The following is a 27,942-nucleotide window of genomic DNA, read 5'->3' on the forward strand; positions in this document are numbered from 1 at the left end:
TGGCACTTTTACATACTTTTACTTCTTTTACAGAAGGTAATCTCATTATTACAGAAAAAAAAATGATTGAAGGTTTCTGATTTGGGTCCCTGGTATGTATGGAGAAATGACAAAAAACAGGAAAGATGTATATGTGAACAAGTAAATGCTGAAACGAAGCATTCCAAATTTTGATGTTTGGTCCTCAACTCAGTAAAAAAAAAATAGAATACAATGTTAAAGACTTATGAAATGTATCTGTTTATATTTCATTGTGTGTCATGAATATCAGTTTTTAGTGACTGTAACTTAGAGTATGTCTTGAACAAGGCAGTAGATAGCAAGAACAGCTGCTCTGAAAAGTTAATAGCACAGAATGTAGCATTATTAACCAAGGAATGCCATGCTCCCCATCTCACATCACAGCTAATGCCTAAAATAATAATGACATTTCTTGTCTTATTAACTGAAAAATGAAGCAGTGTTGAGTACAGAGAGACAGACTCCTGTCTCCTGTGATAAAATCTAGCCCCGGCTTATAAGTTATCATGCAGTCGCTCTGATCTGCTGGAGAACCTTTGCAGCACATGTACATGTATCCACAAGAAAGCACACTCAGGCTCTGGGGTAGCTGAATGCACAAACATGTGGATTTTATATGTTTTAAAAAATTACTTCTCACTAAAGGGGAAAAAACCAAGGAAGAATGTTAAAGAGTTTGCTACATGGCTTGAATTACAAAGCTAAGAAACTATTGAGGCTACAGTTTCTTGCACCTGCATGTTAAAGCTTGCAAAAGCAAGTTGAAAGCTACTTGCAAATAAAACTGTCTTTAAAAAAACACAATGAAAAGACAGATTACTTGACAAAAATTATTTCATAATGTGGACATGATTGTACTGCCATTTCAAAGGCAGAGCAAACAAAAATACAGTTGCATTCCGAATATATGCTGCACTATTGAAGGCAGAGAGCACAACAGAGGAGTTGATCAGTAAACACACATACATGGCTTTATGTTTGGGAAACGATTCTTAGCCCTGTTCCATGGCAGATCAGCATCGGTCGAAGCAAGGTCTTCAAGATACTTGGGAAGTTCCTGTAGAGGAATAAACGTTTGTTGGCAAAACTCCGCATTTCACCTTCAGTGAATATAAAAAATGACACAAACATCTGGTAAGAGGAAGAACTCCTCAGTTCTGCAGCAGAGAGCATTTCTAAGCACAGCTGAAGCTCCAGCTTTCCACCTCACTGTCAGCCCCAGTTACACCAGCAACGCTCGATGGCGCGCTGCAGACAATGTCATCAGGTTGAACAATTAAAGCTTACATGAACTTTCACCTTTACAAGTCTGGATAAAGTCGGCCTATCACCTTCTGTAGTTCTTTTCTGTCTTTTCATGAAGTCGCATGCTTGGTTTCCATGCCCTACTGAGTCAGTCTTACTCCTGAAAGATGCCCTTTCCTGACTGCTGTAGCTTGGGAGAGTTCTTGCCACAGCATGAGAACTGATGAGAATTTAATTAAGTTGAGACAACTGGCAATTAGCTGTTGTTCACGGGACTGTTTGGGAAAGGGGTGGGAAGAGTTATTTTGGGCTGTACTGCACTTTCATAACTGGTCATTAGTTCTGTTACTGAAGGGCTGAGGTGGATAAACCATTCATGTTGAGGAACTTATTTGACGGGGGTGTTTGTGTAAAGAAATAGGTACAATTTCCAGAGCTGAGTAAAAGAGTGGGGACAGCTTCATAACTTGTTAATGGAGAAAACGTATCAGTGTGATGATCTCGTAGTGGTGATAAGAGAATAGAAAACTCAGAAAAGCCAGAATTTAGCCAGAATTTCTAAGTTAACAACTATGTTAACTGTAATAGATTTTCCATTTGTTTGACAAATGTTATATGCAAGTCTATTTCAACGCCTAGCTGAGATACAAGTGAAGAGACCTACCTATTGCTTTGAATGAGAACAATACAAAATTTTGCCTCTTGTGCAGAGTAATCCTTTCCAATTTGTCTTTTGATATTAGCAGTTATTCTCTGCATGGGCTACTTCCAAAAGTGGGGCAGACTGCCCTGCTATCAGATTCAACAATTATTTTTGAGTGCTTTTTTGCTTGTGTATTTGAGACAGTTTGTCTTCTATAAATAAAATGTAATGGGCAACTGTTAGCAAATAAATAAATAAATAAAAGAGATAATTAAAAATGGAAAAAAAAGAAGTGTTTTTTTTATTACGGTGTTTTTCTTTCTTGCTAATTCAAATATTTTGTCGGCCTTATTTGATGGGTTCCGGTATTAAGAATAATTTAATATGAGCATTATCAAAATGGGATAATTTAAAAAGCAATGTAATAAAGCAAGTCAATAATTCATCTGATCTGATATCCTACTTTGTACAATGGATAATGTCTGACATATAAAAGAGAGCTCAAAAGCCTTGACTCTATTATATGCCATATTATCCCATGAGAAATTTGTTTCTTTCACCATCAGACAAAAATCCTATGTCCTGAAGCATGAGGACTACTTCACTTTTATAATTATATTCTCAATGATATAACTGCAGGTGCTTCTGAACAGGAGGGGAAAGATGGTTTCACAATAAAAGCCTTCAGACAACGGACCTGACTTCTCTGCCTAGCTCTGACACATATTTCCTTGGGGAAAGAACTAGGGGAAGAATTGCAGAGAACTAGATGGTCATATCCCTTTGAAAATTAACAAGGGACCAGATCACACTCATGTCCTTCAAAATCTCTCTAAACATCTATGTTTCCTAGGGATGAAAAGCCTATGAGTAATGCCCCTTCTAAAAAGAAAGTTTCAGACTTCAAATCAACTTATAAAGAATGACTGACAGTACATATATATCCATATGTTAAAGAATTAAAAACCATGGTTAACAGACATAAATTAAATACAAAACTAAATGAAGGACTGTAACATACTGTAGAAAAATATCTTTAAAGACACTCATTATTTTAAAACCTTATATTTTAATAAACCTCTGCCATACTCAAGGCACTCAGTTGCCTCTGCCTTTTGTCTTAATAATCCCTGAGAGAAGGAAAGCCCTAATCCTATAACTGAACCTAGAGATGGATCCCTGCTCTCAGACACAGCAGAGTGACTTCTGTGCATTCCTGTCAGGACTTGATAAGAACAGTAAAACACAGCTAAGGGTGAAGACGTTAAAATTTCCCTCAATCAGAAAACTGAAACTCTCCCACAGAATTTCTCTCCTTGGATTTTGAATGAAGGAAAAACACAGCTAAAATGCCTACGGCATTTTACAGGTGTTACGGGCCATGGGATCCTGTATTATGTGCCTGTCATGTGAACTTTAACTTGCCTCATTTGCCTCACTCCTCTTAGCTTGCCAGTTAACTACTGTTTCACAGTACTTCGTAGTAGAAAGGATATAAAGAAGCAGATTATGTTATTTTTGTAATGATGCTTCCATATCTGAGCAAGTGCTCAAAAGCCTCATACCAATTTTCACCATCAGTATGGATTTCAGCCTAAATGATTATTTTCAGAATTGAGGAAATACTATTTGGATCCCCAGATTCAGTAACAATTTGCCATAAAGACCACATTTCTTTGCAGACTCAAAACTCTGAAATAATTAATTTACAGTTTGATTACTGTAGTACTTTTATGGAACTGTGGCAACATTTGGAGGTATTTCGCTTTTTTAGTCATGAACAGAATTTATCATAAAACAGTTATAGAAGTATTTCTGTTTCAGTAATTTGCCAGTTACTAGAAAAACTTGATTTCCCAAAGGTATTGAGATACAGGAATCATCAGGAAAATTGGATGTTTGAATATCAACTAGATGGTGCCCAACATCAGTTACTCTGGCTCCCTATGGTTTCTTTAAACTTGGCTTTTCTGTCATGGATCCAGATCCATTCTGAGGTTCAGATTCTCTTCTCATCATGTTTACACACAGGTCATATTCACACGTAGACCAAGATTGAACCCTGGAGATCTCCAGGCACAGTAGCTTGGTTGATCCAGCAAATTAGATTATGACCAGGAATGTCTCTGGGTTCCAAGTCTAGGTGAAATGGAAAGAGCCACATTCATGCTGGAAAACTCCAAAACAGATTTGCTGTCTACAAACTGCCTGTTGTAAATGATCTCTAGAATACTTCACCTATCAAAACATATCTTGGAATTGTCCTGTAAGACCACTAACTGAAACAGTCCAAATTCAAGGCAAGGAATGTACAAACAGTTTATTAGTGTAAACTATCATATTCTCACGTCCAGTTCCTGGTATACTTGAATGGACTAGTACAGAGGTGGCCAGAGAGCCCAAGCAAGCTCAGCACCATGCTTTTAGTTATGTGCTTTAGATATAACGGTCCACAGCTTTAGATCTTGAGCTCATCTCTCCTACACACCCTGTAAGAGCCTTGAGTCATTTATGTGAAACTAAAATGATGAATGTGGATACAAACAATGCAGGTTATGAGGTCTGCTTGTTTGTTGTGTGCATTGCCTGTTTCTGTGCATTGTCATTTCTGATGTCACTTCTAGCACGTTGTCAGTCCTATTATTCATCTGATAAGACAGGTGCTACAGATAGTGTAGACATAACCTCAATCAGGGACTGGACCTACCCTGCAATTCTGCTTGCCCTTGGGAAAGTCATCTAAGAAGATATCACTGCAGTCTAAGACACGGAAGCTGAAGCTTAGAGAGAAAAACAATGGAAGCCCAAATAGCATATAAAACGCTGATTATAAGTTCACTATATAATTTAGTTGAATGAAATCTCAGCTACTTGTATTTCTTTGAATCTGAAATGGATTGCCAAGATTTTGCTTTGATAAAACACTATTGTTTAAGTTTTAAGGCATTAAAATGCTGTAAGGCTTCCTCAATGTGGGTCACACCTAAAGAAAGTAACAGTAGAAACTTTCCCTTGATGAATGTTAATATGTGAAAATGTTACTGCTAGTAAAACTTTTCATCTGTTCAGTCATGCATAATATACCTATAATCACTCTTGTTCAAGTGAAATAACACTTCTGCTCTTGGAAAAAAAGTTCTCCTTACTTTATTGCTCAGAGAATTTTATGGTGTTTTTTATTATTAAATCCAGACCAATTTTACCTAAGGAGCATAACAAAAAACCTGTAGGAAATACCATTAATCTTTTCACACTTTTGTTGGTTTTCCCTCAGAGACTGAAATACTATAATCTAGCAGAAGAAAAGCCAATTGTTGAGTCTTCATTTTTGTTAATCCAACTGGTAAGCAATTCACGGTAAATCTATAACTCCATAATAATAAAGTCACTGGACACTGACAAATTATTTTTGGGAGGGCAAATGACTGTATGTGTTAAAAATGATGATGATAAAGACTCTGAAATAATGAGAAGATATGGTTGAGAAAAAAATAGGATAGCCATAAAAATGTTACTTAATGAAAATAGTGAAAACTTTGAGATTTAAATTTGATAGTATATATGCATTATATGTAATGTATATTTTGCAAGCTGGTCTCTTTTCAGAAAGAAAGACAGGCTTGCTGTGTTCATCTACTCACATACGGAGATGGAGGCTATTCACATGGAGGCTATTCTCAAGAGCATGAAGAGTATGACCTATTATTTGTAGAGGAACAAAAAGCAAAGTACCATGCACAAACATTTTACTTCCTGCACTGAAACCTGTGAAAGAGAAACATTTCTGAGTTCCATGGCAGTATGACCGGGGCCTGAATATTTCGCAGAATAAATGTCAGCTGTGTTTCTGGGTTTGTCATCACTCAGGAAAATGAACTTATTTAAAGCAGTTAAAATACCTGTATATATCTTAGAAAACTATAAACTGTTCTCATCGTATATATCTCATATGTATGCATCACTACATATGAAAGAGCATAAATATTATGGTGTTGCAAGGATCAGAGTCTAAAGCAGCTCATCTTTTGCTGACACTTAGGTGAATAATTCTGATCAGGTTGCAGTGTAGACTGCAGAATCCAAATCAGTGTAATATTACTTTCTAAACAATCAACCTGGTAATTGGGTATTGATTATCAAGGCCAGAGTCCTTCACGGCCTTGCCTGCTTAAAATGGACATGAAATGTGACACATGTAACGACTGAAGGTCTTGCGATGTTGTGACAACTGCTAGCAACATACCGAAAATTCTTCCTGAAACTTTAGGTTGTTGTTTGTGCAAAGCTCTTCGACATGTTGTAGGAAGGATTTCTTGCTTATTGGCCTGAAAATAATGACAGAAGAATTAGAAACCTACAGGGAATCTCTTTGTCATTCTTTTTATTCTTATTTAACTGCAGTTTATTAAAAAACAATGTTTTTCAGTTCAATAGCAGCTGATAGTTATAGGCAGACAATTGTAAATTGCTTACAACGTGCTTATTTGGTTTGTTTTCAGCCACTTAAAATAGAAGCATTTTCTCCCCTTGTTGTTCCCCCTCATCAAATTTTTCATGTTGCTAATGTTAACAGTACTGTAGGGTAGGATTGTTTTTATAGGTAGTCGCATTCCGAGGCGAGATTTTGACATTAATGGAAATTTGTAAAGTTATCATTGCATTCTAAAGTACATAATACTTTTTTGTCACACAGAAAACATTTTATACATTGTGAGGTTTTAGACATATAAAATATTGCAGTGACCTCATTCTCATAATGACATGGTTTTTAAACCCCAAGGAGTTTAAATATCCCTGTATTACTTCCCAAGCTAAAACACAGACATGCAGGCTTCACCCCAGAGAGAGAGAAAGCATTTCTCCAGTTACCATGCAATTAGTCATGCTTTTATGATTTATATGCAGCTTGGAGGTTTTCTTTCTAATAAACATAGAGGAGGGAACCACACATTGAGACTCACCGATGACCACAATATAAAAATCTTTAATCAACTTACTTGATGGATTTTCTATAACTAAGTAACCTGCAACAGAGATTTTTGTTAAATGCAGCAAGCTGAGAGTTAACCAATATTGTGCATGTTAATAAGTTTTAGATGAAGTAAGTGACTAAAGAACTGGATTTATCTCTCTCATGGATACTATTTTATGTCAGATATCTTGGCTGATTGTCTTGCTTAGTTTTTAACTCAGGTATTGGCAGATAGGGGTATGGTCGTTACAGTTTCTGTCATTCTCTTCAGATCATTTTACAGTGCTCTGGGCTTATATGGCCTGGGAAATTCATACTTCCAGCACACCACTTCATATACATTGACAGGCTTCATTTTACACTATGCACTCAATATAATTCTAAGGGCCATTTCAGAGCATAAGGATAGGATTCATCTGACTGAATATAGATGCCTATTTCTCAGCTAGTTGTTCAAGAATACTTCTATATTCAGTGGAGAGAAATAGGTGTGATTATATCTCATCTTAAGCAGATATGTAAAATAAGTCACAGACGAATCATGCTATCGGTGTGCCTCTACAGAAACCAAGCAGCTATGACTGTTTTTCTAAAGATTTTTAAAATTTGTTCCTGCTTGCATGCTCATTTTTACATTTTCACCACTCTTTCTGGTGCATGGCAATTTTAGAAACAGTGCTATATATTAAATCTTTAACTTGATCCCACGGCAAGTTTCATTAACAAGTTACATGGGCATCTATACTCGGGGGACTTTCGGATGGCCTTGAAACTTGGGCATCACCATGGTCTCTGAACCCATTGTAAGAATGTCTCAGCACTCAGATTCACAAAGCTTGACTGAAAGACCAAGCCAAAAAGTTTTAAGTAGTACAGTTTAAAAGATAAATAAGCTCTAAGTGTACCTTTTATGTGTTTGCATACAAATATGACAAAAACTATTCTATAACACATATACAAATGTCTACTGCTACCATAATTTTAGTAGACAATTTGCTTTAAAAATATCTTGGTTTATGAAGTTATCCTTAAAGATTTTAATTTTAAGTTATAGAATAAAATGAGATTATTACAATTGTTCAATCATTTAGTACTAAGCATCAGAGAAGTTAATTTCAAAGCTACTAAAGATGCCTTTTTACATACTTTGTTATGACGGTTCTTGTCAAACAAAGCAAAATGGCTATGAAAGCCTTGGGTCAGTCTCACTGGAGTAAAACAAAACGTAAGAATTCACAGAAAAAGGCTCAAACTAGGACAACTAAAGGAAAGCTTTAGAATGAAAAAGAAAATAAGATTACAAAGCATGCAGCTTTATTCAGAACGTTTAGACATCTAACTAGTGCTTATTGTATCACTGATGTTGTTTACATTATGTGACAGATGAAACTACCTTCTAGTAATGTTGGCAACATTATAGAGCTAAAGTTTCCTGAAGAATAGGTATTCTTTTTATATATTTCTTTGAGCAGAATGTAACCTTTTTTTAGGCCTTTTCTCAGGACAAAATTATAATCAGTCTCTGCAAAGAAATTACACTTGCTTTTCCTTTGAATTCACCTATTTTCATGAGAGAACAACAGAAAAAAGTCATCTCCCAGTTGACATCCCAGTAATTTTTTGAATACTGTTGAATTTCCTCCTCTTGAATTCATGGCAATTAGGGTCTTACTGCCCCTCATCTGCAGTAAGCAAATGTAGTTTGGTCATTAGGGAATAAAAATTAATCTACATAAGCAACCTGGGAATGTCATTTAGTGCTTTAGTGCTGAAGGTACATGGATCCTACACATCTTTCACAAGCAGTAAACATTTTTAAAGAAGTAAGGCACCTAGAGATTGACACTTGAATCTATCTGTGGGCATTAAATTGAATAACTTGATTTTCAGAAATACTGAACTCACAGTTCTGCTGGTAGGAAGTGCACATTGCAGTGGCCTGGTAGCTCAGAAAATAAGGTGATTTTGTTTGAATACTTATATGAGAATTAATGTCTAACTTGAAGACTGTGGCAAAGATGTTGGCTTTGTCATGAAAGGATCTTCAGAAGGGATGAATTTTTTATGCTCATTGAAGATTTACAGCTAGGCTCAAGTTTCAGCATCCTCAGACTTAAAAAATCAATATTTTTTCCAAGTCTCTTGACTTGTAATATGTAATAATAATCTTACAGTATTTCATCAGTGAAGAAATACTCATCTACCTGTAATGTCATTCTCCAAATTTCCCAGTCTTTTGTGTAAAACATAAGAATACAGATATCACTAGATGTTGATAAGCACAATTTAGAATAAAATCATGAAGTCGCAAGTTTCCCTGTTTCAGGTGGACAACTCCAGATTCCCACTTGTCTGACTTTGAAACGAGGAAAGAAAAACATTCTCTAAGATAAAGAATGCTTTATTGCCTTAAATCTGATTTTCTTTTAAAACAGTGTATTGTTTCGTGTGTGGGATTTTTTTGAAGTCTATCAAAAATCTGAATCCCACTCAGATTACTTATGATAGAGCTAGAAAGAAGCCATTTATTTGTGTTGGCAGTGGTAACTGAAGACCATATTGTCACACAGACTCGGCTTTCTCTCTGGGTCAATCATCTGAAATCCACAGGGAATTAAAACTTCGTCCAAATAGAACACAACAGAAATGAGTATGTAGGCAAAAGGCTTAACTCATAAGCACCATTGACACTTTCTAGGAACAACGGAGGAACTAATTTTTAGCAAGTTAATTGAAAGCAATATGGAGCTTAACCCAAGGCCTAAGGAAAGAGAACATATGGTCATTTCTTCCATTGTACTAGAACGCCTACATTCACTCCTGGGATACAAAGCTCAGGAAGCCCATTTTTGATAGTTCATTACTAAAGGGGAACTTGTTGAAGAAAAAGGCAAGGCAGGAGCCATGCCTCTCCCCACTGAGAGAAAGAAGAAACTGGCTCATCTGGAGAAAGTAATGTGTGTTCACAAGTGTTACCTCGAATATAGAAACCTACGGAATGCATAATATATAGGAAAGATGAGACCAGACAATTTTATATACAATATTTTTCCATAAAGAGTTTTAGCTACATGGTATTTGCAAGGGTTACTGTAATTCAGAAATATTTATTCTGAAACTGTGCCCCATTTACTTGACAAGCTATCTCACATAGAATGAAACAAAAACCTCAAAGCATTCACCACAAGGTGCAACTTCTTAAGTAAAGATTTTAAGAAATGGGGACCTACATGGGTTTATCCTTACTGCAGAAATCACTGCAAAAGTAGGGTGCCATAGAAGTTGTCTCCTAGGTGAGTACCTGGAAAAAGGAAGAGTCACTTGTCTCTCGCCAAACCTGGTACACCCTGAATATTTTGTGACAGAATCTATTCCCAGCAGATGAATGTCTGCTTTGAAAAGTGACTTGCCAAACCCTATGGACATGTTACAAAAAGCACATGATAAGAGTTCCCAGTATATTCAGTGTTCTTAATAGACCAATGCTTAATCCAATTTAGACTGAAGGGCTATGTAAGTTTTAAATATAGGTTGTTTTCTGTTGCTATTGCCTGTCTCATACCATCATGCCATCATGTAGCTCAACGTATGTCCCAGATATTCAAAGTTATCATACTGGCTTCATAAAGCAGATCTCATTTTGTACTGAATTCAGTAGGACTTTCTTAATTCCCTGCATGCCCTCTGAAGTTACATCCCTTAACTGCCGAACAAAGACCTGCTGAGAGATGGTGTGTATGTACTAGCTTGTATTAGTAATTTTCAGACACTGAAGTTTTTCAAGTAGATTTTTTTTTCTGATGACCAATATGTTAGGAAATTACTGCTGGGAAGTGGGATTTGCCATGAACTTCCTAATTTGAAAAATACGTTAAACCCAAAAAAGTTTTAAAACTGACAAAGTGGGATACTTGGCACTTTTAAATTTGATGTTTTTTCTACTGAAACTGCCTTTTGTAATGCAAAATAATTCATACAAAAAGGTTATAAAAATGTAGAAAATAAAATGTTTCTATTAACCTATACTGAACATTTGCTTAGTTTTAGTTCATTAAACTTTTCAAGTTTTTGAATTTTTGATCTGCTAAGAATAATAAAAACCATTTCCATTAATATTCTTATGGAACAGAAAAACATTTTTATAATTCTTTTTATTTCTCATGTAATACTAGCTGCAAATTTTTTTCTGAGAAGAAAAGCCAAGATCATAGGCCACGATCCACTAAGTATGAGAGAATGTCTGAAGAGACAATGTATGAGAGACAGTCAAGAAGGATCTTGTGGAGCAGGCTCAAGTATCTTGATTCTGTGGATGAACTGTGTCAGCTGCAAATCCATGCCTTTACTGATTTATAGTAGCTAACATAATAAATAATATACTGGCTGAGAAATTACAAAACACCTGGTTTCCAAAGCATCTTCTGCAAATGAGCACTGAATGGGCCGATTAGTAGGTACAGAAAAGATCTATACTGCTCTTTTATCATGTAAGATTTTCACACAAACTCCCTATCAGCCTTTCAGGGTAGAAATTATACTTAGTTGGACCAGATTTCAGCCACTTTACTGCCATCCAAGATATACAAACAAGCCAGCCTGGGAAAGGAGTCTGCCCATCTATATTTTTCTCATAAAATTATAAGATGCCATGAACTTCAACATGCAAGCTTTGCAAACACAGCTGAGATAGCTGATGAAATGCAGCCCATGTTCGGCAGTAGGCTATGCAGATGCAGCGATGCACAGTCCCATTCCAAATGCATAGTAAATCTGTGAAGGTTACACTGTAGTCATCAACAATGTAATACAATAATTTAACATGCTGATATGTCACTGCTTTAACCACAAATCACGAGAATGATAAGGACAACATAAGAACTGCGACCGCAACTGACTTCTACATGGCTATTCCCCAAAGGCAACAGGTACAAAAGTTCTTTCATGGTGTAACTGTGCAAGTCCAAAAAAAGGCATCAAGAATATTTTAGACATTAGGTTTTGCAGTAAGCTGCCTTGGTGCATGCTGCCATGCTTCTGCCACCTTCTTGATATAACTCATCATTACCAGGAAGGATGTATCTATATGAGAGACAACATTAGAGACACCTAAATATCCCTTTTGGTCACTGAATTACTGGGACAGAATCTTACACATTCTGAAACATTCTTCAAAGCTTAAAAAAAACACCATGATAAACTAAAATGTTTTGAGCAGATAAAAGATATCCTGCCCCTTCATTGCTCTATGTTTGTTTTCCAGTAGGGTCCCATTATACATTTACTGACTTCCGGTTGAAAATATGGCATGAATCCTGTCCTGAGGAATTCTCAGTGCCTGCCTTCAAATTTCAACAATTTGTCATAATGTCCAACAGAGGACCTGTGTAAGGAGCCTGCTGGAGCTTCAGTGTCACTACTGTTTGAAAAATAATAATCCAAATTTTAACAGTTGCATCATGCACCTTACAAGAATGGCAGAAGAAGAGAATCTCTGTGTCTGGCCGTCAAAGGAGTGGAGAAGGAGGAAAGAGAAAAACACAGATGGAAGGACACAACAAATTGCAAATCAAAATGAGAGACTGACTCTTTAAAATAAGGCTGATGCAACTAAAACTGTTGAAGTGCTGTTCAGTAAAGGCCTTGCTGGGCATAAATCACATAATGAAGTGCATGTAAGTACGAAATATAGTTTGCAATTACCCTGTAGGGTTTGAGACTGTACAAATCTAAACTACACAAAATTTAGACAGAAAAGTGGCAGAATAGTACTCTGCAAACTGAGAAATTATTTGACTGCGTGGATATGTTGCTGAGATTATAGTGGCATAGCACAAAACAGCTGCAGTGTGAGTACAAAAGGCAGTGGAGAAAAAAAGATAATTTCTTTTAAGTACATACATTCTAACTGCCAAAGGAAAGAAACAGCATGTGTTTTATTTGCTTTGAGCACAGGTTGTATGTATCAGTTCTATATTATCAGACTGTGTTAGAATTTCCAAGTTAAAATTGCCCTGATTTGTTTCAAAATAGTTGTGGAACTGTTGTACCTTAACATTACGGACTAAAAATAAACATGATTTCATCATGACAAATACCACTGTTTGTCATGAGTATAGCTGCAAAGATTGACATTTCATTTGGATTAAGCATATAATTCAATATAGTGTGGTAGCAGATAGGTTAAGAGAACAGAATGGAAAACACACCATGTTGCTTCAATAACACAAAAACTTACTGGATGACAAATATCTCCTTGCGTCTAAAGAAAAATGAAGAGTATCTGGAAGCAAAATCCATTAACACTTTAGTATATAAACAAAAACGGTATTAGTATTCAGCTAACAGTTTGGAAACAAGGCCATTTTGAAGATACATCAAGATCATTTATAAAAGTCACAATTATCACAGTGCATTGGCAATGGCTCTGTCTTCTGGGAATGTTTTGTGCTGCTATTAGCAGGTACTAAATAACGCTATCTGAATGACACCTGCCCGACACAGAACATACCACATCCATTACGTCAATGATTTCCAGATGATTCATAGTATGTTTTCTCATCTGTTACAAGCAGCCATTCCCGTGCACTACTTTGAACAGGTTTGTACATGCAATCCACTTACTCTGTACCACACACATAGACACGTACACACTCAAACAAAACAGGTCAACAGCTACAACCTTTCATCTTCCAGCTATTCCCAGCCTGCAACAGTAGGATGCCTGACTGCTAGGGCAGGACTAGTTTAGGCTTCTCATCTTAAAGGACACTGCCTACCACAGTGCTTCATCTGTGACACAGCAGGGAAAATACAGGCAGGTAAAGAATGTTCACCAAACATATCTAACTCAGTTGGATGTCGTATATTATTGAGAATCATCATTATATTTATTCAGTGAATAATAGCCGTATATCTGGCAGTCAGAAAGAGCAGTTTTCCTTCTGATAAATAACAGTGACAAGATCCTTTGTTAGACAGAAAACATGAATAGCCTGGACTTCCTGCATACACCTTAAAGAAGAAGATGTCAGGAGAGCCAGGGTGCTGAGCTCCACAGAAACCCAGATGTTATGCAAATCTCTTTGTGGAAAAAAAAGAACGCTTTCTAAATGTCAATTAAACAATGACAGATTTGTTCTTGAACTAGTTTAGTGTGACTTCTGGGCGTCTGACTCTTTCAAAACGCTTATGTATGTTTGCAGTCTACAAAAAACACTGGGCCGTCAAAAAAAACTCAGAAATTCTGCATGTTTAAAAATTTGTAGCCCTTTTTTTGCTAAGACAATTAAACAGTGATTTGCACTTAGATCTTATCTTGTAAAAAGAGCTGAAGATTAAGTGATTTCCTAAAAGCTAGTGAGAAGTGTCTTGAGGATGGAGGTCATTCTTTGAAAGAGGATCTCAGTGACCTGTGTAAATAAGAACACCACAAACACTTCCAAACAAGCAAAGGTCAGAAAGGGGTCATGGCTACAGCCCCTTTGGACTACTGTTTTGCCTAAGGAGTACACTTACCGTGTAAATCTCTCGTCCTTCAGCTCCAGGTCTGCCATTGTGATCAACTGATCTAGTTTGAACTTAGTGTCAATAATTTCAGCATCTCGTGGGGAGTACGTGCCTCCCTCCTTTTGCTTTTGCCGAATCCTAAACAGAAAATAATAGTAAAAAATAAATATACAAAAGATTTAAGGACACATATGTCAATACTTTGATTAGACAGTCTGAAACCGAAAAATGGTTGCTGGGGGAATTCAGCACACATACTGCAAAATGCAATACTTTTTGAAATGACAGATTGGTTTCATTTATAGGGCTGTTTCAACTCTTCTTTAAAATATTTTTGAATGCTTGCAAACATGGTATGGCAACGGCACATAAATCTCACCTTGCAAAAGCATATACTGCAGACACCAAAAGAACAACTGAAAGTATACACAAAGTAACAGCAAGGATAACTTCTACAGATCTTCCTGATAGTCCTTCACCTGCAACAGAAAGTGGAAATCTAATATTCCATAGGTTCATTACAATATTTACATTTCTGACAGGGTGAAATCAGGGAGCCATGAGAGAAACACACTTTTGTCTCCGCACAACTGCATTCATTTTGTGTCAATCGAAGAGCTGCTCAGGAAAGAAAAATACAACAAAACAAAAAAAAAATTTATGTAAAGGTTCCTAAGCATTGCTGATCTGTGTAATACAAAATGCTAGTACTATATGCCTACAGCTAGATGTGCAGCCATCCCTGGTCCTTTTTAGTTTGATCCACTAAACAGGTTGAGGTGAGTCTAAATTCAGTAGCATCAGTCTGAAGGCTGGCCTGAGCTGAGCTCCTGCTTCAGTCTTTGTGCAGCCAGGAGCAGACGCACTGCGAGGGTAAGCAAACTCCAGAAGTGGAAAAGGAAGAGCCACAACTTTAAAGGTATGAGGGTCGCAGCCATCACTCACAGGCACTAAGTAAAAGACACTTTTTCTGAGATACTCTCCTCAGGGTGCTGAAGGAACCCACCTAGTGATCAGATCTGAACTTTCTGGATTAACCTGCCTCACTGACTCATGCTTTTTATCTATGTGAGAACTGGAGATATTGTTAGGAATAACCAGCAGCAGGCCAAAAGCTATCATAAAGGGCTCTATGATAAAAAGGTAAAGGTGCTGGTATCCTAATCAGTCCTTCCACATGAGAATTAAGGCTTATTCAGAGACTGACAGACCATTTAGATCAGTAGTTTCTAGACCTCTTTTTGAACCTCTCTGGTGTTGAATTTCTGAGACTCATTTAATTTTCCACCCTTTCTGATAATCCTGTCCCTATGTCAAAAACCTCAGCCTCTTTTTGTTCTTCAGGTACACAGTGAAAAAAAGAAAAGCAAGGGATTACTACTGCAGGCATCATCTACCTATGCTGACGTTCACCACTGTAGAAAACCCAGCTCCTGTCCAGCCTCCAGGAAGGAGAGAAAAATGTACTGCTTCCTGCCATATGAAACAGAGATTTCCCACTCATGGGACAACATCTTCCCAAGGACATACTGGGAAACACTGAAGTCCTGGCTTTGTTTCTGTCAAAAGACTCTGATTTTTGGATTAGGGAGTATATTGCAGATGATCTGGACTGCATGTACATTGGAGAACGTGAATAAAATTCAAAAGTATCCTGATTTAGCTGAAGAAATAATCTTAAAACAGTAGGATGCAAGTTTATAAGATCAAGTGCATAGTTCTACACATAGGCAGGAAAAATCAGATGCAATAATACAGCATACTAAACAGTAAGTTAGGAAGGAATTTATCAGAAGAAAGTGTGAGATTATTGTAGACCAAACCCAACATGAATAAGCAATATTATCCCTGTATGAAAATATAGAAAATAGAATTAAGTATAGTTTACAAAATACCTGAAATAATTCTTACACTGCATTAATAAAGTTTCAGATGCAACACTGGACACTACATGGTAAGAGCAATTTTGGTCAGAGAAACACAATAGAAAAGCAAGTATATAAAAAAACTGTTACTAGAGGGAAATGGATGAAAAAGTCCCTGCCACTCACTGATCTCTGCAATAAGGCACAAGTGTTAGTAATGTGGAAGAAGAACAGACAAATGTTCTACACATTTTGCATTAAACAGTGAAGTCAATGTTAAAACCTATGGTTAACATAAATCCAAACACTGCCAATGTTATTAAACAAAACAGTGCAGGCAGAATAACCATCAAACATTAAACAATATATTTTCTCCTACTTTGCAACAGGGAAGGACTGTGTATGTCTGTAGAGATGGTCATGGGCAAGGGAAAGGAGACAAAACACATGACATCACGTTGCATAATTCTGAGGCACTGTGACTCAATACATGATAACAAACTGCAGTAATAGAATATCATAAAGCAGGATTCTGTGCAAAAGGCAGTGTCAGGAAACCCCGTTTTGATTATTTCCTGTCTCATCAGCTTTGTATTTCACATGGAAAAAGCCTGCAGTTACACAAGACTACCAGCTGCCCCACAATGATTTGCTGACCTGGCTATCAGAGTTTACGAGAAGGTTATAAGCTGCCTTGTTGTATTAGAAGTTTAAACAGTATTTGTCACCACATCTTAATAATCTCATGGAAAAATCCTGACCTTTCATTGTAGTATGGACATTACTTTTGCAATGCCAGTCATGGGTTATGAGGAAGAAACTCCACTTCTCCAGCTCAAGAGGAGAGTAGTGGTAGTCTAAGTATGGTTGAGTGGGAGCACCATATTAAAATGTATCCTTTACTATAATTAAAAAGTCATTATTGCAGCTGTGTACTCCAGTAATTTCTGCTTCAGTGTTCCTCCCTAGCAAAATGCCTATAGTTTAACAAGAGCATCTGATGTCTGTCACAAAGAACTCTCTCATAGGTTTTCTGTATTTTTTTCTGCTTCAAACATACTTAACATGCAGTACTAAATTGCACAGATACAAGGTTTGCTTTCTGATTTTCTGTATCAAAGACCTACCTATTCTATAAGTAGACTTAGAAACTAAGATAACATAGGGTTCTTTGAACAGTCATGAATACCTCTACCAAAATTCAAATTAGTGTTTTATCTATTAAAATGAAAGTGTAATGTTGGAAAAACACACAAATTTCAGTAATTATTACAAAAGAAGGCAATTGATTTAAAATCAAATTGCAACTCAGGTTTCAGGCAGCATAAATTTCTTCTGAGAAGATGTTGTTGTTACAAGTGGAACAGAAGTAATAGGTCACAGAGATACCTAACAGCTACTGATCTTTCTGGTATGTTTTCTGGGTTATGCTTCTAGAGCAAGTCCGAAGTTCATATAACCAAAGTATGTTCTATGACGAAACACTTGGGCAAGGTTCCTCAGGTTATGTGTCTCGAGAAAATGTGTCTAAAAAAACCTAACTTCCTTTATTCACTTAAGATGACACTGGTAATGGCATTGCCAGGGCTGTATCTTCAAGGCCACTCAACTGCAGTACCTGCATCACTTGTGATCTAGCAATTTGTGGTTGATTTCACAACAATTGGAAGAAAGCACAGAAGGAATTTTTCATTATCTATCCACTTCAGTTCTGTTTCTTGTTGGATAGGCTCTGAAATTTAGAAGTTAAGGCCAGACAAGATTTTGCTGTAGTGCCCATTTTAAAAGCAGTACTTGTTAAACTTTCAGCACAGAAGGCACTGAGTATGAGGAGCCATGGATATTTGAGGCATTTATCAGGTCTATTTTTTTTCCTATTACATTTTATTTAGCATACTAACAGAATTTGCTCCTTTCTGATCTATACCAAAGGAGAATGTGTCACAAGTGTTCAGTAACAATACAGAATCGAATGAATTACACTATGTGCCTGCCACTAAAGAATGATTTCTTTAAGCACTGCAGACTTTTCTGTTAGAAAGGAGGAAGCTGCCTAGAGGACTGGATAATTGGGCTCCTTTCCAGTAGACCTGTTTTTCCTGACTGGACAAAAAATGGGCAAGCTGTTTGCTTCATCGGCTTAGAACTTTTAAACTGAGAACATAAAAAGACAACTTTTGTGTTGCACTTTCCAAAACATTAAGGGCTAGAGAAATAGCGCTAGATCCTTTCTGAATATTCAGGTAGTGAATTAGCATTTCAGGATCTTTAGTATCAGATCATGTAACAAATTTCTAACATGGATTAGATGAATAAGGGAGCTCATGTCACAGAAGATGAATGCCAAATGAAAAATATGTGCCCACTAAAATTCTTCTGGGTACTCATCCAGTTGTCTTGGGATCCCTTTTCAGAAAGTCAGGGCTAATGCTTAGCTAAGTAAGTTTTGGCTTACCAATATAATAAAAGAACTTACAGATCTTATTGCGATCTGCTACAAGAGTCTTCATTCCCAATTTTGAGGGTAGAATAACACTGCCATGGAGGAATTTCTGCTGTATTTTAAGACTCCATAACAGCTGGCCTATTGGTCAGTGGATTCCATCAGACAATATTAATGTATTAATTAATATAGAGCTTTGTCTGCATCTAAAGGATGAATGGCTAAATGGTCATGTCCTCAGATGAGCTACCACTAGAAGGAATGATCTGCAGCGAAGAGGTTCACAGAATCACACAGAATCACAGAACGTTAGGGATTGGAAGGGACCTCAAAAGATCATCTAGTCCAATCCCCCTGCCGGAGCAGGAACACCTAGATGAGGTTGCACAGGAAGGCGTCCAGGCGGGTTTTGAATGTCTCCAGAGAAGGAGACTCCACAACCTCTCTGGGCAGCCTGTTCCAGTGCTCTGTCACCCTCACTGAGAAGAAGTTTCTTCTCAAATTTAAGTGGAACCTCCTGTGTTCCAGCTTGTGCCCATTACCTCTTGTCCTATCATTGTTTGTCACCGAGAAGAGCCTGGCTCCATCCTCGTGACACTCACCCTTTAAATATTTAAATATTCCCTTTAAATATTCCTTTAAATATTCCCAACACTAGGCTCACTGGAATAGCTCTACATCCAGCACAGAGGGAAACTGCACAAACAGTATAGCTTCTGGCACTTCACCAAGCAAGATGAGCTATGCTCATAAAATGGTATTTTTACTGGTACAACTGAATCTCTGCTAACAAACTTTGTCAATATTGATTCTGCATTTAAAAGTCCAGGCTGAGGTAAGACCTCTTAACATCCTTGAAAGGACAGACAAGGGAATGAATATGTTTCCTCAGCTATTCTGGTTAAGCTAGGTCCAACAAAAGTACAGATTATTTAATTCAAGGAAAACATTCCACAACAAAGAAACATGGCATTGTCTAGATTATTTGGAAACAGAGAAATACTTTAGTATATGACACTCACCTAACGTTTTGACAGGGTCAGAATAGTCAGAATCTGTAAATTGTCCTTTAACATTAGTTGCTCTGAATTTAAATCTGTGAAATAAACCCAAGAAAATTAATGAGATAAAAGTTTATGTGCATTTTCTTAAATATTATTTCACTTAGAAACTAAGTTTTCGGTTTTAGTATGAAATAAACTGGAGCCATTATTTACCTGCTAAAGTGACGTTATGATAGGCATCAAGGACTCACTGTCAATATCTTAAATGTATAATCAAACTATATGAATGACTTATCTTGAACTTGGGCTTATTTAGTTTAAGAACTCAGTAAGCATCTTTTGTTACCTGAAACAATTAAAATAAAATTTTCTCCCATATTTATGCTCAGACAAAAAAATTAAAATTAGAGACACATGAAGATGATGTCAATCTCCACCTTTTCATAATTGAACTACACATTTTGTATGGTTGTATCAATGTATAAATCACTTAAATCTTTCTCTTGGACAAATGTAGAGACAAATGTACTTACAGGTACTGCTTTCTTGGTTTCAGTGGGCCATTACATATTTTGTCTTGACTGCCTGGTATCATGCATGTAGTATCAGCACCTATGACATATATCTCTTCTTTGCCACTCGGGTCTTCTTTGCCTTCTATACATGGTGGGTTTGGAAAGCCTTCATTTGTAAAATACGGCCTTGGTCTGTTGAAGTAGGCATCATACCACTTAGTAACATTCCCATCATGATGAGCTATTGTCAAGAAAAGAAATAATCAGAAACAATCTACATTCTAACCAGACTGTAATTAAAGAACTTAAATAGGAAATTATTTTTTAAGAGCTTAGATGCTATTGGTGCCATTTACGTAACTAAGTCTATAACTGTATTTGCACTTGAACCCAAATTTCCTTATTATCCACACTATGTTTTGCTAACTCAGAGAAAGTCAGCTGAATCACAACTAGAAAACTTCAGGGGCAGTCTCACACATGAGCTCTGCCTGTAGAAGATGTCACCTGTGCAAGCCACTTGACTTTGAAACTGAGTATGGCTAGCAAGGACAGTAAAAAGTGTTTACTCTAAAGACAGTAAAGACTGTTTCATAAATTAAATTAATAGATGTCCAAAAGTGGATAGTACCCAGCAACTCAGGAGAAAAACCTTCAAAATGCTGCTTAACATGCTATTTGAATATCTGTCAGTTCAAGAGAATCTTCACAGCAATAGCTATGAAGTAAATGTCTGTAGGATTAGTGCTAAAATGCAAAATTCAGAAGAAGGTATGAGACTTAGTGTGAATTCACTTAATGTGAATGCTTTACTTCTGTACTTTGAAAGCAAGGAAAACAAGGGAATTAAATACCTGGAATTTGTCCTTCTTAGGCAAAGTAAGTCTGACCATATGATGTCTTATCATGAAACTCCCACTCACATTGGTAGGCAATTACTCAAAAGACTATCATGGCACTGTCCATATGAGTAAATACTCATCAGCCCATACAAGGGAATACACATTCCAATCCACTGTCTACAGAGGGGATTTATATAAATCCCTCTGCCCCCGTTATGAAATGGAAATATCAACTGCACATGACTGCATTCTTATACAGGCAACACTAAGCAACAGAAGGAAAACCTTGCAAAAAAAAAAAGTTTCATATTTACTTACCATTCACAAATGTCAATTTTATTTTTCAAGGAAATAGGAAATAAAGAAAAGATAACAATAAGGCCATAATAATATTGGTGACTTCAAACAGCATGTATGACTCTTTTTTGGCAAGTGTTCCCAAAATCCAGTACCCAGCCCACAGGTACTGTGAAAGATACTTTGCTCTTATTACTGCTGCCACAGCTAAAGTGATTTTGTTAGCTGTTCTAAAGCGAAATTACTGAGAAAAAAAGAAATAACAGAGAAGAGACAAACAGATTGAAAATAAAGAAATAAAAAAACCTGAAAACAATTTTCAAGAGAACTTATAAAAACCTACCTCCGGCTTCTACAACAAGAACTTGTATCTTCTTGATAGGGCCATGATCATCACTGTAATAACATATTGGCATTCTGATCGTAATCGTTGTAGCTGTGACGAGTAACGCCCCATTGGTATCATAAACAGGTGCTGGTTTCTTTTTAGGCCGTGGTGGTTCTGGTTTTAAACAAAGATATACCACAGAGTTTCGTTTTAAAATGTTTTCATTGCAAGTACGTTTTTCAGGCACATAGCTCTGTTATGCAAGACAGTTCTTTAGCATATATTCAGGGAAAACTTAATGTTCTACTTAATACCTTAAGTCTCTAAAAACTGTATTCTGATCAATGCCTCTGCATATCAGTTTTCAATTAATAGAGAAAACAATAAAAAGACTTGACTCTTAGTTTTTAAATGAAATTCAATCAATGACCATATTTTTGTCCACAACTGTGATACTATATACTCAGCTATACCTCGGTGATATTCTTCTAAGCTCTTTGCTGATGATAACTAAAGTACTGAAGTCAATATGATCACTTCACTGGGTCTGCACATGGTTTACAGCATCATTCAGATATGAATAGCAAATGATCAGTGATACGCAGCAAAACTGAGCACTGCAATTCAAGGCTATTAGTTATGTGCTCCTGTTCCTACATTATGGATCCTCTAAATAGTCACAGGCACACAAACAGCAATTTCTTCAGCATCTATAGAGATTTCAGCTAAGGGGCATGTTATGAGACATACCTTTGATATCCATGGTTATTTTCAATTGAATTTTTGGCCCTGCACCAGCACCATTAATTGCATACACCTTAAAAAACCAAACATTTATTTTAATGATTATTTGTAATAGCTTCAAATTGGCAAAATCTGGATATATTTGAAGCGGTAATGAATTCTGAAACACTCCCGTTGTCATTAACTTTGCTAGAACTTTGTATTTCTTTACAATCCTAAGTACAGTAATACTTTACCGCTTGTAATGCAGCTCTTACAAAAAGGAGAAAAACAAGCCTACTTAAACAGTTATGTCACCTTCTCTATGTCTTAGTTGCTGATTATTTGAAAGGACTTCATGCACATACTCCTAGCAAGGTCCCCTTGCAGAACTGGACCTTTACTCTAAGCCAAATGATCAATGCAAGTGGTGAAATTAAAAGAGAGATTTAATCTTGTACCTGTGACAGTGTGTCACAGGCTGCTTTGCTAGCGCATGAACTGGTGGTCCAGAGTACAAAGCTAACCACTAGTGATGTGTCCTGCTCCCACTCAGCCGCCCTCCTCTTTGCTTCCCTCATTCCTCAGACTTGTCTCTCTTCCTATCCCAGCTAACAATCTCACCATGAAAATCTCATATGCAGCCTAGGTTTGAGTTCCCCATTCAGACTAATCTCTCACTCACATCAAAGAGAAAAATCCACAGAAAAAGTATCAGTTCTTACGCTAACATTGTAGGTATGTCCTCCTTTCAGTCCTTCTATCATGGCAGTGACTGACTGATCTGTTTTATCAATGACACTAAGGTTGTGTATCTGGACGGCAGCAGGGTCATCTTCATTGTACACCATAGCTTGATACACCTGAATATTTCCATTTCGTTCGGATGGTGGCACAAATGTTACTTGGAATTTTGTTACTTCGTCTGGTATCTTCTGAAACGTTACATTGTTAGGTGGGTCTTCAGGCACTGAAATAAGTATTTCAATGATTCACTTAATCAGTTTACTACTATTTCTATTAGATAAAAACCTGAAAAAGTACAATTTTTTTTCATATCACTATTATTTTGCTGGCATTTTCTGGCTTTATTAAAAACATTTCAAGTACTTACTGCCTATGTAAATATTCATAAAGACAAAAAGTTAAGTATTTAGTGAAATACTATTAATAATGATAGCATTTAATGCTACGAATATTAAAAACAATTATGAGATTACCCTCACTAGTCTCTACTCAGAAAAGTATCTTCTGATTTGCTACTCTGAAAGCCTGAAGGCATCATTATACCTTGAAATTCATCTGGGGTAAACAAATCTTGCCTGGGCTGACAAGCAAGAAGCAAGTGTTAGTCTTGAGTATCCCTTTCTGAAAGCCCTCTGTCAACAGTCAGATCCCTCTCAACACATAAACAAACCACCATGCTCCTAAGAGTCTCTGCTTATCACAGTTAACTTCAGGAAAAAACTTTCCAGTAGCTGATACCCAGACACAAAGAAAACATGCATTTTTCCACAAGACATTTTTTTGTGAAATGCTTATTACAGCAGCTTATTCTCAAGACAGCAAAGGTATAAATCATTTTCCCAATGTCCCTATCTGAAAGAAAAGGCTATAACATTCTTTTCAGGCAGCTAAATATTTATTGCTCTACCTGAGCAGACAGATATGTAGTGTGACCTCTGAATAGTGAAATCAAGCAACTGAGGTAAACACATTCCCTCAAGCAAGGATTTAGATGCAGCTGTCACACCTTCTAGCTTTTTTATACCAGCCAACAAATGGTTACTCAGGCTTTCCTGAGTAATGTCTATGCAAATTGGTCCTAAATTCCTCAGATACTCAGCCATATGCTAGACCGTACAAACTGGATGAGACAAGATGGAAAAAAATAACTTTTCTTCTCTAAGATTACTACACCTCCTAATGTATCATATTTTTATATAAGAGAAAGGGCTACCAAAGAAGAGAGTTCACAGGACAGACACAGCTACCACCTAATTCAATCTTCATTCATTTTTCCACAGTAAAAGACCATGTCAACCTCCAGGGATATAAACAGATCATGAAAAACATACTAAAGGGATTAGAAAGATGTATATACATACGCACACTCATATATCATATCATATCATATCATATATCATATCATATCATATATCCTATCATATCATATATCCTATCATATCATATCATATCATATATCATTAGGGACATTGGCTTTTCATACATCAAAGAAAAGATAAATGATAAATACAATCACTGTGTAGTATGTCTAAATCTGAAACTAACCTGAGTATACAGATAAAAAAGCTGACCTGCAGCTAACCTCACTAGACAAGTCAATTGTAGGTTATACACAGTTGATAATTAGTCTCAATGAAACAAAACGTCAGAATACTTTCAGCAAATATTTTTTTGCTGTTTTGTTTGTTTGTTTGAACAGCCTTAGTGAACAATTCAAAACCAGCAAAGGTAGGAGGAGGAGCATAACCAGGAGCTATGTACTTGCAGTTAGGACTGTATCTTCCCCATGTACATCTCTCCATATTTTCCTAAGCAAATGCTGTCTATTTTTCTGTGTTCTCTGGGTGTCATGAAGTCTCATTTCTCAGTTCTATTTCTCTGATTAACTTAATAGCATCAGCACCTTGGTATCTAACTCATTCTCCAGGTCGTTTTGAATCTGTGGAACACCCGACTCAAGCACAGATCCCTGTGGGCCTTCACTAGCCACCTCCTTCCACTGAGAATACACAGATTATGTCCTCAAGTCAGTACTGGTATCATTTATAAATGGCAGGATTCACTTCGTTTTACTTTTATAAGTTTAAATTTTGCATCAAGACCAAGGATGTTGTATAGAGTTTTCAATAGACTTTTAAGGGGAACAGGCACTTCCACAAGAGAGAGTCAGGTATCCCATATGTACATGCTAATATAGAGAAAACCTTTCTTCATTTACTATAGAAGTAATCTAGATGGCTGTGTTCCACACATCCATATTTTACATAAAGCAAGTGAAGATGTCTACATTACTAAAAGTATATCTTAGTATTTATCACCATCACTTTCTTATTGACTGCCATGTTTTTAAATATTGAAGAAAAATATTTTGAGAACAAATCTGCATTAGATGTGCATTGTGTGTTCAAAATTGTCATTTATTTGTCAGATGAAAGAAAAACTGCAAAGTTTGATCCACATAAAGTAGAGAAAAATACAAACCTGCTTCAAATGTGGAGACAATTACTGGAGAACTAGCTTTGCCTTCAAGGAGTGCAGCATTAACATCCCCTGTAAAGGCAATGATTACTACAGAATACCTTGTAAATGCTTTTAAATCAGTAATTTCCAAGATTTTACCCTCATCATTTGTCTTCAGAAATTGGGCTTTATAATTGTCATTATCTACCTGTAAAATAACAATAATAAAAAAACTATTACAAGACAAAACAGCCAAAAGTAGCACATTACCATTTGAACACCTTATTTAACTTTTGTCTTTCCACTTTTCTAACCAGTTACATAGAAGAGTTCACAAGAAGTCTCTAGCTACCAAGTCTAGAAATCTGCACAGGGGAGTAAGCTTTCATCTCACCCATGTGTTGCCTCTTCAGCACTTCACGTAATATGGGAAGAAGGAAATGGGCTGTTTGCTTGGTGCTGTCTTCTACCAAGCAAACATGAACTGATCGGTAGACACTGGGCCAGGGAAGCTGCGGTGACGTGAAATGGGAATCAAACCAGGCAGAGATCCAGAATTTCTGCTTTATAGCAGAAAATTGTTTGAAATACAAAAACAAAAAAGAAAAATCGGCAGCAATATGTAATGTTGATATGGCTGCAGAAAGTGCAATTCTTTTTGTGATATAATAATAGAAGCACTACATACAAGACAGTGGGGAGGAAATAATTCTCTCACTAGAAAAGATAGAAAGCAGAAATAACTGGGGTTCAATCTAGGAAAGGGAGGATGGTAGAGGACATAGTAATAACTTCAAAATAGAAAAGAGGATGTTACTAAACCGATGATAATCTCTAGTGTTTGTGAAAACACAAATAGAAATTTTACTTGCACCAAAAAAGAGTAGAACTCAACATTACAAAATCTGCAATGACATACCTAAATATGCAACTAAAACTATGACCATAAGTTTAGTTAGAACAATCTATTGGAGGTTGCTGAGCAATTTTCAACACTGGACACTTTTAAGAAAAGGATAATGAATAATTTGTGAGGAAGACTTTAGGTATGCTTGTTTCTCTGTTAGAGCAGCATATGGACTGGATTACTTCTTGGGATCCCTATCAACCCCACATCTCAAATAATCTGTAGTTCTGTAGAAAAATCTACAATGTTGGGCTTTATATCCAATTAATCACTTCTAATGTTAGTTTAAAAAAAGGAAAAAATGAAAAAATGGGAGCTGTTCTAGTGTTTGATCAAGTATCATTTACAAAATTCTTTTTATGTCTACTCCCACTAGTTTAGTTAATGATGTTTTCATTATTGTTTCTTCAGTGTGTAATTTGAAAAGAGGATTAGGTAGCTATACAGTAGTTTTCCCACTGGATGAAATCTGTATTAAATGCAGCTGCTAAAACATTAGGATAGCTCAAGCATACCTTTTATTTGACAGATATGCATCTATCCCCACTGTGAATTAACCTGAACTAAACTTTCTGATGGACTAAACAGACATTCATTTCCTGGGATGGCCATCAAGAGCTGAAACACTTTTTCTATCTGACTATCAGAAACCTGGCATACAAATATTTATACAAGAGCTAAAATACAATCACAGCACTACATTGCTAAATTTATTTCTATTCTTCCTGAAGTTTAATGGGTCAGTTCCATTCTCCTTTCTCATGTGCAGTAATATTTTATTCAGGACTACTTCTAATTATAGTAGGCAGCAAGACAAATTAAAATATGACTCAGAGGAATAATAATGAGGGAGTACTTTTTCATTTTTCTGATCTACAAAACTGCAAGGAACATCCTAGCAATTTAAACAGAACCCCCATACATTCACTAATGAATAATAATTACTACCTTTTAAGAAGACATCACAGAGTAAAAATCTGAAATTATTTTGTTCTGTGAGCCTATTTTTAAAAATCCTTAAAGATACACAGTTGAGAACTAAAATGAGTAAAGTTATACACACAGGAAGTTTGTGGAATTTGAAGTCTTCATAAAAATTTTCCCACTGGGACAATAAAATATGTACTCATATTTTCACTGAAAAAGATTGTGACAGCTTTATTGGTATTTAAGAAGGAATAGATTTGTCTAGTAAGATGATTACCTACAGAACTGGCACCTGTAGTTCATTACACAGACAATATCTGATTACAAGGCATCTCTAAACATAAAGCTAGATATCAGAAATATATTTGAAAAAAAAAATCACTTCTTACAAACAAAACCAAAGCCCTCCAAATTGAGTATTTAAAACAGGTTTTTAAGTTCCTTCCAAATGTTAGCAAGCTCACGTGAAACTTTTCATAGTTCATCTTCAGGAATTT

At 36.4% G+C, this 27,942-nt stretch overlaps 1 protein-coding gene across 1 annotated transcript in view; it reads right to left on the bottom strand.

The window, feature by feature from the left end:
* PTPRQ (protein tyrosine phosphatase, receptor type, Q) overlaps positions 1 to 27,942 on the bottom strand; it is a gene marked incomplete at its 5' end in the record, with an annotated part of 82,006 nt that overhangs the window by 10,943 nt on the left and 43,121 nt on the right. Inside the window, 12 exons of the mRNA XM_010184168.1 lie at positions 988 to 1,078; positions 6,153 to 6,234; positions 6,907 to 6,933; positions 13,117 to 13,161; positions 14,397 to 14,525; positions 14,767 to 14,866; positions 19,718 to 19,791; positions 20,233 to 20,455; positions 21,697 to 21,855; positions 22,432 to 22,498; positions 23,130 to 23,374; positions 25,633 to 25,819. Of these exons, the coding sequence (XP_010182470.1) occupies positions 988 to 1,078; positions 6,153 to 6,234; positions 6,907 to 6,933; positions 13,117 to 13,161; positions 14,397 to 14,525; positions 14,767 to 14,866; positions 19,718 to 19,791; positions 20,233 to 20,455; positions 21,697 to 21,855; positions 22,432 to 22,498; positions 23,130 to 23,374; positions 25,633 to 25,819 (1,429 nt within the window). The remainder of the gene's footprint in view (positions 1 to 987; positions 1,079 to 6,152; positions 6,235 to 6,906; positions 6,934 to 13,116; positions 13,162 to 14,396; positions 14,526 to 14,766; positions 14,867 to 19,717; positions 19,792 to 20,232; positions 20,456 to 21,696; positions 21,856 to 22,431; positions 22,499 to 23,129; positions 23,375 to 25,632; positions 25,820 to 27,942) is intronic.

This window comes from Mesitornis unicolor, unplaced genomic scaffold (genome assembly GCF_000695765.1).
Source record: "Mesitornis unicolor isolate BGI_N332 unplaced genomic scaffold, ASM69576v1 scaffold9145, whole genome shotgun sequence".
Taxonomy (NCBI): Eukaryota; Metazoa; Chordata; class Aves; order Mesitornithiformes; family Mesitornithidae; genus Mesitornis; species Mesitornis unicolor.